We start from the raw sequence: 13,863 nt of genomic DNA, 5'->3' as shown, positions 1-13,863 counted from the left end.
ATAATTTAAAAATTCTATCATTCACTTGTTTTGGGTTTGAGTCTACAGAATGCTGTAGAATAAGCACAGATTTCTGATGGCACACAGACTGAGTTTCTACATCTAACTTCATCTGTTACCCTGGGAAGCCACCTATCAATATTTCTCATTTTCAGCACTTCCTGGTCTAATTTAGCAGTCACTGGAGTGTACCACACATGGCATTGAGGAGCTAATTCACACCTACACAAGGCTCTGAGCAGGGCAAATACTTTTAGGTTGAGTGCCTTCTTTGCTCTCCCTCATTCTGGGCATATCTCGGCTAGTTGAGGATGAGTGACAAAATGCGGTAAGAAGTTACTAGAGCAAGTCATTTCCACTGAGTGGCTCATCTACATTGCGGCTAGCACATATATACATTGAAGGTAATGTTCAATGAGATCCAAACATTGGTTCAAAAACTGTATTTACCCTTTGCAAGTCATAAGTAGAGAAAGATCATTCAAGGGAAAATTGAGAAAAGGAATGAATTGCTATATTTAGATGTAGAGTTTAATTTTGTAAAAATAAAGAAATATAATTCCCTTTTATTTCCCAGACAATGAGTGTTTCTGGGTGATTAAGAGCAAAAAAAAAGCTTCTTTGCACACAGCAACTCATGTTAATATAAAAAAAATTCAAAATCAATTGTCTAAGGGAAAGTGCCTTTCCTTGATGGGGTTGATGATCATTAGATCTCTCCTTTATAAGTCCATGGAACTTCAGTAGGGTAGTACTTCAAACATGGTTCTAGCACAGCTTGGCATGCAAAATTAAACTTGTCAGCCACGCATAGTGCCTCACCTTCTAGCAGACACACTCACTCAAAGTCTCTCATATACATATATTAATATTAAAAACACACAGGGCTATAAAGCAAAAATTCATCCTAAAATTACATTTTCTACAAAAAAAGCATGTTGGGATATACACATGTATATGTATATGTATATGTATATGTCCAATGTCTCTGCTATGGAAATGGATTTTCTTCTTGGACTTGCTGATTAATGTACACTAAGATGGCCAACATCTTAAGAGGCATGTCTTTAAGCAGATTTGTTTGATTATGTGCAATAATTCTAAGGCATTGGAAGGAGTTGTTCCACAGGACAAGCTTTGCCCTTGCTGTGGTACACTCTTGATATATTTAACAAGTCTTCAGTCTTCTTTGCCAGCCACATACAGGGAGGCATTCATAGTATACAGGCATTTGGCTCAAAGGTCAGAAACTTGTTGTTGTTGCTGTTTTGATGTGTATGGAATAGCACCATAGGAAATATTTCAGAAACAAATCTTTTGCCATCCAATATTGTATTTTTTAAAACTGAATCTCCAAATGAGAACAAAAAAGATGTCATGTCTCCCAAACTCTGCTTCCACTTCATGTCATGACCTTTAAATACAGTAACAATATCAATAACAATAACCATAAAAATAATACATCAACACATTAATAATAAAAGAAATATCATAGCAGCAGTAGTAGTAACTGGAGTAAGAACCATCCAGGAAGTCATTTGGAAGACGACTGCACACACCTTGTGAGAGATTTTTTGTAAATGTTCATAAGACATAACGAGTTTTTTTTTACTTGGTGTGACTGTTCAGCACTTTCTCAAAGAGAAATGAATTTACTAGTGAACCTGGTGTTACCCGGTAATTAAATATGATATCAAGGAATTAACTGCACTACAGACATTACAGATATTTCGGGCTTCTCCAGATATAGATTCAATGAAGTGGTCTCAAAATAGTTTATGTGAGGAGGTTAAGCTGGCCTGTACTTGAAAATAATGAAGATGAATATTCCAGTTTCCAAATATAAACACGTACATGTACACACTTACACACTTACACACACACACACACACACACACCTACATTTAAAAGACAAACAACGTTCCAAAGACCATTCACTATTCCACATTACCTTATATGGATTTGGTTACACTGGGTCTGACCTACAAAGTCTAAGCAAACATGCTAAGACACAAGAAGTAGGTGGTTTCCAAGTTATGATCAGTCTGATCATTATATGTCCCCAGATGTTGAAATAAAAAAGTAGTCAAGAAATCACTCCAGAGAATCATAGCCCCTGAAGTAAGCTGTCCAAAGTGTGAAGAATATATTTCAAGCTGATAATCTTCTTTGAAGCATATGGTAGCCTTCCACCACCGTTATTAATCACCAAGCATGAGATTCAAGCATCCTTACAATGTCAATCTGGTTTTCTGAAAAGTTCACTTTCATTCCAGAGAAAACAGGAGCCTTGCTGTTCTCTTCTGTCCAAACTCGTTATATAAAACATTTTAGTAGTATTGTCAATTTTTAAAATGTCTTCTTTCCATGTGCACATTCCTTTCTGTTCTGAAGGAAGGTCTTCATTATTTCTCAGCATGCATGGTTTCTGGGTACCTTATACTTTTATATCTTATATAAAATCCTTTCTTGTTGATAGTATCATCAGTGTGAAAATGAATTAGAACTGAGTCTCCAATTGAATAGATTTCTTCTGGGGGCTGCAAGAAAAAGCAAAGGAAACAGAAACTAAATAAGCAGTAGACTAAGCTACTTTTTCATCAATATCATGTGCATGCCTTCAATCCACTCAATAACCTAGGAAAGAGGTAATGTTGGATTTCTCATCATAAAGATGAGAAAACACGAGATTTAGGGAAGAAATGCAATACTGAAGATCTCATAAAAATATTTTAGTCTACTTATAATTCCAGAATTTTCAATAAGCCTTGGTCTTTTTTTTCTTTCAAAGCCATAATCCAGATTCCTTTGATTTATATGTAAACAAAGGAGATTACAAAACAGTAAAGAGGAGCCGAGCATTGGTGGCGCACGTCTTTAATCCTAGCACTTGGGAGGCAGAGGCAGGCGGATCTCTGTGAGTTCGAGACAAGCCCGGTCTACAAGAGCAAGTTCCAGGACAGCCTCTAAAACAATAGAGAGAAACCCTGTCTCAAAAAAAAACAGTAAAGAGATTCTCATTTCTTCAGTGGTTATTCTGAATTGAGCCATTGTAGAATCTATAACTTCCATTTCTCCCTCTTTTAATAATCAAAAACATTCCAAGAAGTCCCTTTGTTTCAAGTTTTACTTGCATAGACATTTGATATTATTATTTAATTCATAGGTAAATGTTAACAGTCAGAAAGTTGGGGCTATTGTCATCTCACACAAAATAATCATTCAGAATTAATTTCGATTTCAATATAGTGAGACTTGTGGGAAATAAAGAAAACCAGAAGCATTTCTTATTCTAGTTTATCATGTGGTCTTGCCACTGTCTGTCTCTGAACTCCACCTAGGCATGTGTAGTATCATTCGACATGGCTGGGTCCGAGTGAGTACCTGGCCCTGGTTCTCTGACCAGAGTGATCCTTAAGAGGAGAATGCAAACTGGAACTATGGATTTTCTTTTCTCTTATGCTTTGAGTTAGGAAGGAACAACTTTGGCAAGGCCGTGTATTTGGATATATTCTTATCAAATTAGTAAGCATTTAAATATTTACTGCACAATGAAAAGGTAGAATATGGAAAGTGACAAGGAACTAGAACTATGAATCATAATGTAACTTACTAGAAGTGGAGAAATAAAATAGAAGACTCATGTTTATTTCTGTCAAGCCACTGATATCAATGTAGCATGAACATTTTTTCAAGAATGTTTCTAATTCATAAATATTATAACCACAAACCACTAATTAATAGGAATTCAAATTGATTGACTACGGAATCCTGTTGGTGATGTACTTACCCCAGATCCACAGAATCTCCCAAGACCCACAGCTTTTGAATTGAGACCATCAAAGATTTCAACATAATCATAGCCACAGTCGGCCTCTTCTTCTACTTCAAACATCTGGAAGGACAACTCAAGTCTCGAGCCTCGTTCTGACACCAACAGCCATTCACAGTCAACTTGTCCTGGGTAGTTATTATCCCCAAACTGAGCGTGGGAATACAAGTCTCTGGGTTTGGGCTCTGCCTTCAATCGGCCACCACACTCTGCCCAAGAAAAGAAAAAGGAAATGTGTAAGCTTGGTGAGCTTCCACATTCCAGCCTCCATTTCAGTGGGGTCTAACCAACATACCAACATCCAACTCCTGTTTCCACATGCAGTATCTGGGATGTGGTTGTGACTGGGGAGCCAGGAAGTGTCATGTGTACAGGCAGGGGTGCCACACACAGTCAGTCTTGTTTACAAACTCTGCTTAAACATCTAACCAGCTAGGAGACTATGGGCAAACAAGGTCGTACCTCTGACCCTCATTTTTCCCAACAAAATACATATGACAATGGCAACAGTTTCGTGAGTTATCAAGATGTAATACAGGAAAGTCACCTGGAATTTGCTCAGTGGAATTACAGGAGATACAGCTAATACAGTTTTTATTTTCAAATCATTCTTTTTTTACTTAGAATTCTTAGAACTTAGTAACTAAAGGAATAAAAATAGCTTGGAAAAAATAGCAAAACATATAAAACTCATGAGTGTGTTTTTGTATATAGCACTGAACACTATATAATAGTATTGGAAACATCCAATAGTATTTGAGTAGGAATACTATCTCACTTGATCAGCAAAGGAAAGTACAATTCATCATAGAAGCTTTCCAGTTCTGAGCAGTGTATTTGCTATAATAGATTTTAGCTTCATGCTTGAGAGAAATACAAATCGGGTCTTCTGTGTACTACCATCTTCACACATGGAAAATAATCAATGAAATAGAGCTGTGAGAACAAAATCTCCTAGCTTGTCTAACTGAACGAAAGGGTTGTTGTTCTCAAAACTTTTTACTGGTTTATTACTGTCAGAACCCCAAGTTCATTATAATGATGTTAAACAGAAGCATCAGGAGGTTAAAGCGACCTCACAACACATTGATCTGTAAGCACAGTGATAGAGAATGAGGTTGAAAAGGTTGGGGGAAAGCAACGTGTTTGCCAACACCTGAGAGGTTCTCCATCACCCTCAAAGCTAAGAATTTCAAAGCCAAGGCTGGGAAACTAAGCAGAAAACACAGTTTTCTAAGGCATTGGGAATGAAGACACATTCATAACACTGTCATCATTAGTCATAAGATAACCCATATTGAAGATGGACTGGGCAGCAGAAAGGCTTACCATTGGGGTTTTCAGACTAGTGTTGCTTAAAACACAGTGTGCTTTGGCACTTTCATTTTTTTTTTGCCCTTTTTGTTAATTTTTAATTTTAAATTAGAAACAAGGTTGCTTCACATGTCAATCCCAGATCCCTCTTCCTTTCCCTCCTCTCCTCCCACCAACTCTCCCCAATGCCCCCTTATTTCCCCAGGAAGAGTGAGGCCCTCTATGGGGGTGTCCATAGTCTGTCATTTCATCCAGGGCAGGGCCTATACCTTCCCCCAAGAGTCCAGGGTGAGAATTCATCTCTCATTGTGGGATGGGTACCCAAGATCCATTTGTATATGAGGGATAAACACTGATCTACTACCCAAGGCCCCATAGATTGCCTAGGCCTTCTCACTGACACCCACATCAGGGGGTCTTGATCAGTCAGTCCCATGCTGGATTCCCAGCCATCAGTCTGGAATTCAAGAGCTACCCCTTGTCAGGTCAGCTGTTTCTGGATGTTAAATTTTTTATTCACTTTATTTGTATGTGTGAGAAGATGCATGTATGCACACAGCATGGAAGTCAGAGGCAGACACCAGGTGTCTTTCTCAAACATTCTCTGAGTCCTTTTATTCACACAGGGTCTCTCACTGAGCCTGGATCTCGCAATGACTCTATGTCAGGAAGAATTGAGTCACTGGTGGCAGGAGGCATGGAAGTCCTCGGTCACCCTTAGTTTGGAAGGAGAGTTAAGGTAAGAGTGAAATATTAGGACAAAATGTACAAAGGCACTTAAAGGCTTAGGAAACTAAACATAACAAAGTAGTCAACGCCTGTTTGTACTGGAAGTCATATGACTAGGTCTGAGAACAGTCTAGAATACTACAAAATGGATTCATTCTTTCTCAGCAGGGTTAATCATTCCTAAATAAATCTGTCTATACTAATAAGTATAAAAATAATGTTCTTATCATTAAAACCATAGAGGAAAATATGTTCACCAGGTAATAGTTTTAAAATAGACATTGGATAATGTGTATACCAGTGGTGTGAAATTTATATGCCCTGAGAGAAATCCCACATCATAAAATCATATGTAAAATGAGAAAAATTCATTGCTTTTTAAGTTCTCCTGGTTATTCAAACTGAAGCCAACATAGTATTTCACAATTTTGTAGAAAAGACAATTTGTATAGGAAAAATATTATCAATAAATAATTTTTCAATAATTTAAAAAATGTATCAAGCCAAAATATATAAAACCAGTCTCCAGCATGCCAGTATATTTAACAGTACTTATAGGGTTCCAACACTTTATCTATGTTTCTGAGAAATTGAAAATGGAGCTGAGTAAAAGTTAGGAAGAGATATTATGGGGTAGACTTCATTTAAATTTGCAAGGCACATTTGTATGTTTCCTGGTAAGCATTAAATTCCAGAAGACATCCTGTAATTTGACCTTTAAATGCTTTTATTAACACATTCTAATTCAGTTGACCTTGATGTAAATAACTTTCTCTGGAAAGAGGATGATAACATATTATTGGAATTTCAAATGTCACCACCAAACTATAAAATACTTGATACTAGAGAAAAATTATACAAAAAGGTAAAACCATGATTTAATACCATCCTTTCTCTTTTTGGAGACACACAATCTGATAGAAGAAATTTTTTTCTGCAGGTTTGTTTCTTTCAATTACCCGATAAAAGCAAATCAAACTTGAACCAAGTGTCATAGGAAAAGAAATTTATATTCCCAGAAAAGTTCACATCTAAATGGATAGCATCATTTAACAAAACAAAACAAAGGAACATTACAGCAACATTGCTATTGGCTTTTTGACAAACTATTTTGGAAACAAAATTAACATGGTGTATAAAAAATCAGTTTGCTTAGTCAAATTAAAATGGTTAGTTGAGGCCACAAACCTGTGGCATTTGTTTTAGAAAGTGGTAAGCAATACAAAATAAAATGTTTTTACAATATATGAACTTAGCAACGTTATCCTGGCTTGGGCTTCAGTTTAACCTACAATGTGAGCCGTTAACAGAGGGGACTTCCACTCCCTTTCCTCATAAATTCCCCAGGTTGTTTTTTGTTTGTTTGTTTTGTTTTCCTAAAGAATACTAGCCCACCACATTGTTGTGAACAAAGGCTAAACCAAAGCGTTGATGGAAATTTCTGGAACAACTGAAGTAAATGGAGCTGATGCGGCCAGAGGAGATGCACACTGCAGGTGGGTCACGAGGCTAGTTTGTGGATGGTGCAATTCTACAGCAGCACCGAGGAAATACAGCCAGGGAGTGCCACGACCACTCGTTACTTGAAAGTCTAAGTTTGTGAGTAACAGGGAAAGCAAACGTGCACACGCTAGCAGACGTGTTGATCAGAGTAGATGAGCAGAAGTAGGGATTCTAATGACAGCGGCCGCTAACTTCTGTGCTACCTCAATCAGCATTTCACTGTCAGCTCCAGATTTCTCATGTTTGAAGTGACAGGGCCAAATGAGTAATATGCAAAATCCATTTTCTCTCTGATATTTTGAATGAGGTTAGTTGCTGGGATATATGTGCCATCCTATGTGAACTGACAAGAGGAAATAAAGCAGGCCTGCCACTACACTTACATAATTTAAACACCATATTCAGTCTTTAGCTAGCGCTTCAAGCAGTGATGACAGTTCTCATTCATTTCTGTGCTAATTGCAGAGTTTTGAAATGACAAAAATGTCCTATAAGGGAATATATTAGCTTTGGAGATGGTCAAAATGGGAGTGAATCCATGATTGAACGATGTGTTGCAAACCTTTGTAAGTTAATCATCCGCAAAACCAGTTTCTTCTGCACAATGTAGACAATATTGCTAATCTCAGATAGTTTGAGAGATTCAATGAAAATCACATGCATGATAAACAATAAGTAAATAGGGCAAAAGTCACAAACTACACTAGGAGTGCAAGTGTGTGTGTGTGTGTGTGTGTGTGTATACGCACACACTCGCATGTTCCTGTATGTGTGTATGTGTTTAAAACCCACAAACTTCATCATGAAGAAAATTCTAAAGAGGTAATGAGATACCAATTTTGCCACTCCTTGAATATTCAGCAAGTTCACAGGAATATAGCTAAAAGAGTAAATGTGGAGGAAATGTCTATAGTTTGATTTTTCTAAAACCATAATATTAATAACTGTGGGGAAAAACTGAATAGTATTATTGGTAGCAGTCAAATAGCTAATAGTGCATAGCATACCACTGTTTCACCAATGCCCGCTTCTTCACAGGCTAAAGTACAAATCAATTTGCAGTAAACACAGAGTAAAAATTATTGCCCAATGAAGTAGTTAGCACACATAGATTGGTAAAATAAAACTAAATAAAACCAAAGCAATTACCAAGAAAGCATGGCAATATTGCCTTACAATTTTTTCAGGAATATACTCTTACATTGCCCTATGCAGACTTCGGGATTGCCACAAGGTGTCAGCATAAGCTTAGTGAGTTTACAAATAGCTATGATTAACTTTTTTTCCCTAAACTCTAAAAGGAAAAAAGTAATATTCCTTAGATTGTTTTATAGGCTATATATATATATATATAGTCTATATATATATATTTGGCACTATAGTATAAATAATTTAATCTTATCATTTTAACTTTACATATTTATACTTTTCTAAGGTAAACTTTTCCCTAAACAGCTAAAATTCAGAATTAGGGAAAAGAATCATATTGCATATCAAATACAAGTTATGGGGAAGTGGCAATCTGTTGAACAAAGAATAAATCCTAAATTCCCTAACAAAACATCTACTAAGGCAAAAGCTAGGTTAAAAAACAGCTTAGTAGATGAAGTAAAGGTTTTTAATATCAAGATTTAGCCTATTCCTACGTTCTCATTTTACACTGATAACAAACCAAATTGAAGTTTACCATAGTTTTCTTATTGCTGTTGCTTTCTATTTCTTTCACGAATCATCAACTACTACAAAGGCATCAAGGTAGACACTGCGTACTTTATGAACATTCCATAGAACACAGTTCAATGAGATCTTGCTAGCTGTGATGTTTACTTTTTGTTTGTTTGTTTTTGGAGACAGGGGTTTCTCTGTGTAGCTTTGGAGCCTATCCTGGCACTTGCTCTGTAGCCCAGGCTGTCATCAAACTCACAGAGATTCGCCTGTCTCTGCCTCCAGAGTGCTGGGATTAAAGGCATGGGCCACCAACGCCTGGCTGATGTTTAGTTTTAATTGGCAATCTGATGCAAAGTTGAATCACCTGGAAGGGAATCTCAGCTCAGCAAGGGACTCTCTAGATCAAGTTGACTCCTTAGTCTGTCTGTGGGGGATTTCTTGATTACACTAATGAATATGGGAAAACCCAGCCCCTGTAGTTGTACCATAATCTAGATAGGGGATCCTGGCCTGACTAACTGCCGAGAAGAGGTTGTAGGAGAATAATTACTTGTGAATTTATTCTCTCTTTTCTTGAGTGGGAATGTAAGTAGTTACTTCAAGCTCTTGCCTTGACTTCTTAGTATTGATGGACTGCCACCTGGTACTGTGGGCCCAAGTTCTTTCTCATCAAAGTTACTTTTTTTTGTCAAAGCATTTCATCACAGCAACAGAAATGAAGCTAGGGCACCATCTATACTTGTAACATCATGTCATTCTATTCATCAATCACATCTACACACCCAACACAAAAGAGTAATAAAACAGCAAAATATAGTAGTGTGTGCATGTGTGTGGGTGCTCAAACATGTGTACTGAAAATCATTAGCTTATATGCAAATTTAAAAATTAATTTTATCCAGTATTTATTCCTAGTGCAGGAATGGACTTTGGGAGCCTATTCCCCCATGCAGGGATACTCTCACAGCCTAAATACATGGGGGAGGCCCTAGACCCTGCCCCAATTAGGTGACAGATTTTGATGATTTTCCCAAAGAAGGCCTCACCCTCCCTGGGGAGTGGATGTGGGTGTCAGTGGGGGTGGGTGTGGGAAAACGAAAGGGAAAGTCAACTGGGATTAATATGAATATGTAAAATAAGATTGTTTCTAATTTAAATAAAAAATAAGAATCAACTGTGAAATGAAATATCTGCCTTGTTTAAAAAATTCTAAATAAATATAAATCAGTGGTGTGATTCTTCTATTAAAAGATTAGTTCAATAAAAGTATTTTCTTGCAAGGGAAGCATGAAGGCAAACTGCTGACCTGTGGAGTGGGTGGCTTGAAAGCCTCTTCTTTGAACAGAGGCATCAGAAATAAACCTAATAAACATTAGGTTGCCTGTAGCCAGGAGCGGATCTGGTATCTTGCTGCCACATAGTCGGCCAAGGATTGGTGACTTCTCTGTGGCTCCATCAAAAACTTCCAAGTGATCGTAGGCACATTCTTGATGTTGCTCAACCTCAAACTCACTGAAGGCCTATTTAAGAAGAAGAAAACATTTTACTGGCAGCAAGTCATTCAGAAATGTCTTGAAAGGACAAATTGCCTAACAATAAAGTATGTCCATGACAAACACAGGAATTAATCCAGAGAGCTCAGAGTTGAAAAGAGAGGTCACATGGTTCTGACCTACTATAAAAGCATAAGGATAAGCACAAGATGTTCCTGTAATTGCTATGCTGTCCAGAGCTCAGGTATCCTGCAACGGCTTATGTCACAGGTTTTACCCCAGAGACAAAAAATTAGTCTGTGGTGGAGATACTGAAAGATGTTATTCAATGGATGACTTTATGACATTTAGAGACATATAGTTCCTTCACTCCCTCCTGACACATGTTCTTTAAGACCACCATATACCCTTGAATCTTGAACTCCTATCATGAACTTCTCTGTCACAAGCCAAATAATAGAGCAAGTCAGACATGGACTCACACCTCAGTAACCATGGACCAAAACAAACCTTTATCTTTATAAGTTCATTACTCAGTCTTCTGTTAGGGTATGGATAGATGAACCACATGATATGAAATTACTAAACAGGCTAGCAACATATTAAACAACTGTAAATGTTTTTAATTTTAAGAACTTACATAATCAACTTGCAAATAAATAAATAAAAATATCACACTTCAAAAATAACCAGAATAGGAAGTCAGCATGGAAGCTGTGGAGCTTCACATTAAATCTTATTTTTTTCAGTATTGAAGCAGTTTAATAATCTTACTCACCATCACAAACAAACACTCTATGGCAGAATTAGAACTTGAAAAACCATTAACTTTACATCCTTTTTATAACTTGTGACCATTGCCTGCATTTTGTGCTTCTATATCCCTATGTGTTTTCCCCTTTCCTCATTTTATATTTTACCCACATATATATTCTGCAAATACATATGTTATTGACTAGATTCTACATAGAAGAAAGGATGTGTTTTTTTTTCCTTTCTAAGGTTCCGTGATATAGCTTAAATATCCTACACTATACTAGATTCCATTTTCTGCCTTTAGAAGAGAAAATATGAAAGAAGCAATTATATGGAGCAAGAAGTAAAAGAAAGGAATGAAGTTCCTAATAAGATCAATACGAGAAGAGAAGGGGTAATCTTTCTATATGTTATCCCATTGCACCCTGTTGAAAGATTAATAAAAATATGGATGAAACATTACTTGCTATGACCACTATGAGTCAAGACCAGTGTTAACTGCAACCAAAAGCTGGAGAAAATACAAAAATAAAGATTTACTATAATGTAAAAAATCTCACTCGAAATCAGAACCATGTAGGAAAACGTAGTGAGCCAGGAGTCAGTAGCAGAAATTATTTATCCTGGAATGCAGCAAGCAAAGCAGTGAGTCACCGTGAGGGGACATGCTATGCTACGAATTGAACTTAGCAATTTCTATTTCCAGGACTTGAGTACAATAAAGTAGACATAGTGTATTGGATGCAGAACAGCCTCAGTTGGTGTCTAGATGCTTGATTACATCTGTCATTTCGTTCATCTAACCACCATCTCGTGTTTATAGACAATCACACCCTGAAATTCTTTGTTGATGCAGCCAATCATACTTTCTGATTTCATGCCTCTCATGAGACATTATTTAATCAGCATGTTACAACTGGGCAAAGCTACATTTTTAGTATAGGCGTAGAACTGGTAAAAACCACTAAGAGAGAAATTGGCTCAACTATATCCAGATTTTTTATTAAGTGGGAAACTAAGTCTTTGAATTACAAGAACAATGTTACTATAAGAAAATAAAACATTATTTAGAGAAATCGGTGTGTGAAAACCATTCTACTTTGCACTGCTTACTTTTATGTCAACTTGACATAAGCTAAAGTGATTTTAGAAGGACTCTCATTTGAGAAAATGCCTGCATATGACTTCTGGTTTCTTGATTTATGGTCAAGAGATCAGCTTGCCTTGCCTCCTGAATGGTTGGGTTAAAGATGTACTCCATCACCACCCAGATCAACTTACTTTTTATGATGTCAATAACACATAATAAAGCAATTAGCTTCTCTGATATATGATGCCTTAAAAAAGTGAATATGTGCCGGGCAGTGGTGGCGCCTGTCTTTAATCCCAGCACTTGGGAGGCAGAGGCAGGCGGATCGCTGTGAGTTTGAGGCTGGGCTGGACTGACAGCCTCCAAAACAATACAGAGAAACCCTGTCTCATAAAACCAAAAAAAAAAACCCCAAAACTGAATATGTGCATGGACATAGAAACTAAGCCTGTATCTTATTCCAGATACACACACACTCACACACACACACACACATACTGGATCAAAACCAATATAGATTAAATGGATTAACCTGGAACAAAATACAGGAGAAAAAATCCCATGGTAAGTGACATTTTCTCTGGAATTAAGCCAGGTTTGGCAATTTATAGAAAGGACATTTTAAAGTTCACATATCTGGGGTTGACTGAATTTGTAACTTGAATGCTAATAGCCAAAACACACATAAAAGCCAGATGCAGTGACACACACATTATCCTCATGGGGATACAGGAGGCAGAAGCAACACAGTCTCCTGCACCTTGCTTGCCAGCTAGTTCAGCACATATGGCAGCTACGAGCGTCTGTCTCAAAGAAAGCATACAGGCAAAGACCCATAGGTGGTGCTCTGATCTTCACATATGACCTGTGTGGCACACACGCAAATCCATCTCCAAACATGGACAAGCACATACATGTTGTAACAGCACACCAGATATATTATACACACACACACACACACACACACACACACAAACTGTAGCAACAAAAATGTGTGAGGACACATATAAAAAAGGTAGGCATTTGAAAGACAAGAAGACAGGTCAACGAGACACCCACTAGTAGGGTGCCAATTTGACTTTGGACTTTAAGTCTTCATAACTTTGAAGAAATTACATTAATTTTCTATATCTTAAGTTATCTGGTCTGTATTTCATTAGGGCAACCCTACAGAGTAATAGAGATACAAACCACAGTCACCATGAAATATGAGTGCTACAAAAAGTAGGAAAGCAAAGACATAATGCTTAACAATCTTTTCAATAGATCCAGGAGAAATGAAGAAACTATTACTGAAAGTGAGGCTAGCTCAATAGAAATCATTCACACTATACTTATAGGTCAGGGTCTTGCTCAACCATTATCAGAGAGTTTCTCTCTTGCAGTAGATGGGGAAAAATACAGAGATACACAGCTAGAGAGTGTGGACAGAGTGAGAGAACTTGAAGACTTCTCAGTACCCCATGACGTGTCTCTAT

The 13,863-nt window shown here is 37.2% G+C and overlaps 1 protein-coding gene across 1 annotated transcript in view; it reads right to left on the bottom strand.

Annotated features, from left to right (window-relative positions):
• Positions 1–1,315: 1,315 nt before the first annotated feature.
• The window catches only part of Tll1 (tolloid like 1), a 173,062-nt gene continuing 160,514 nt past the window's right edge, over positions 1,316–13,863 (bottom strand). The window contains 3 exon segments of the mRNA XM_040742235.1: positions 1,316–2,540; positions 3,791–4,041; positions 10,353–10,566. Of these exon segments, the coding sequence (XP_040598169.1) occupies positions 2,406–2,540; positions 3,791–4,041; positions 10,353–10,566 (600 nt within the window). The 3' untranslated portion in view covers positions 1,316–2,405.

Source organism: Mesocricetus auratus, unplaced genomic scaffold (assembly GCF_017639785.1).
Source record: "Mesocricetus auratus isolate SY011 unplaced genomic scaffold, BCM_Maur_2.0 Super-Scaffold_6731, whole genome shotgun sequence".
Taxonomy (NCBI): Eukaryota; Metazoa; Chordata; class Mammalia; order Rodentia; family Cricetidae; genus Mesocricetus; species Mesocricetus auratus.
This window is presented reverse-complemented; position numbering and strand designations above follow the sequence as displayed.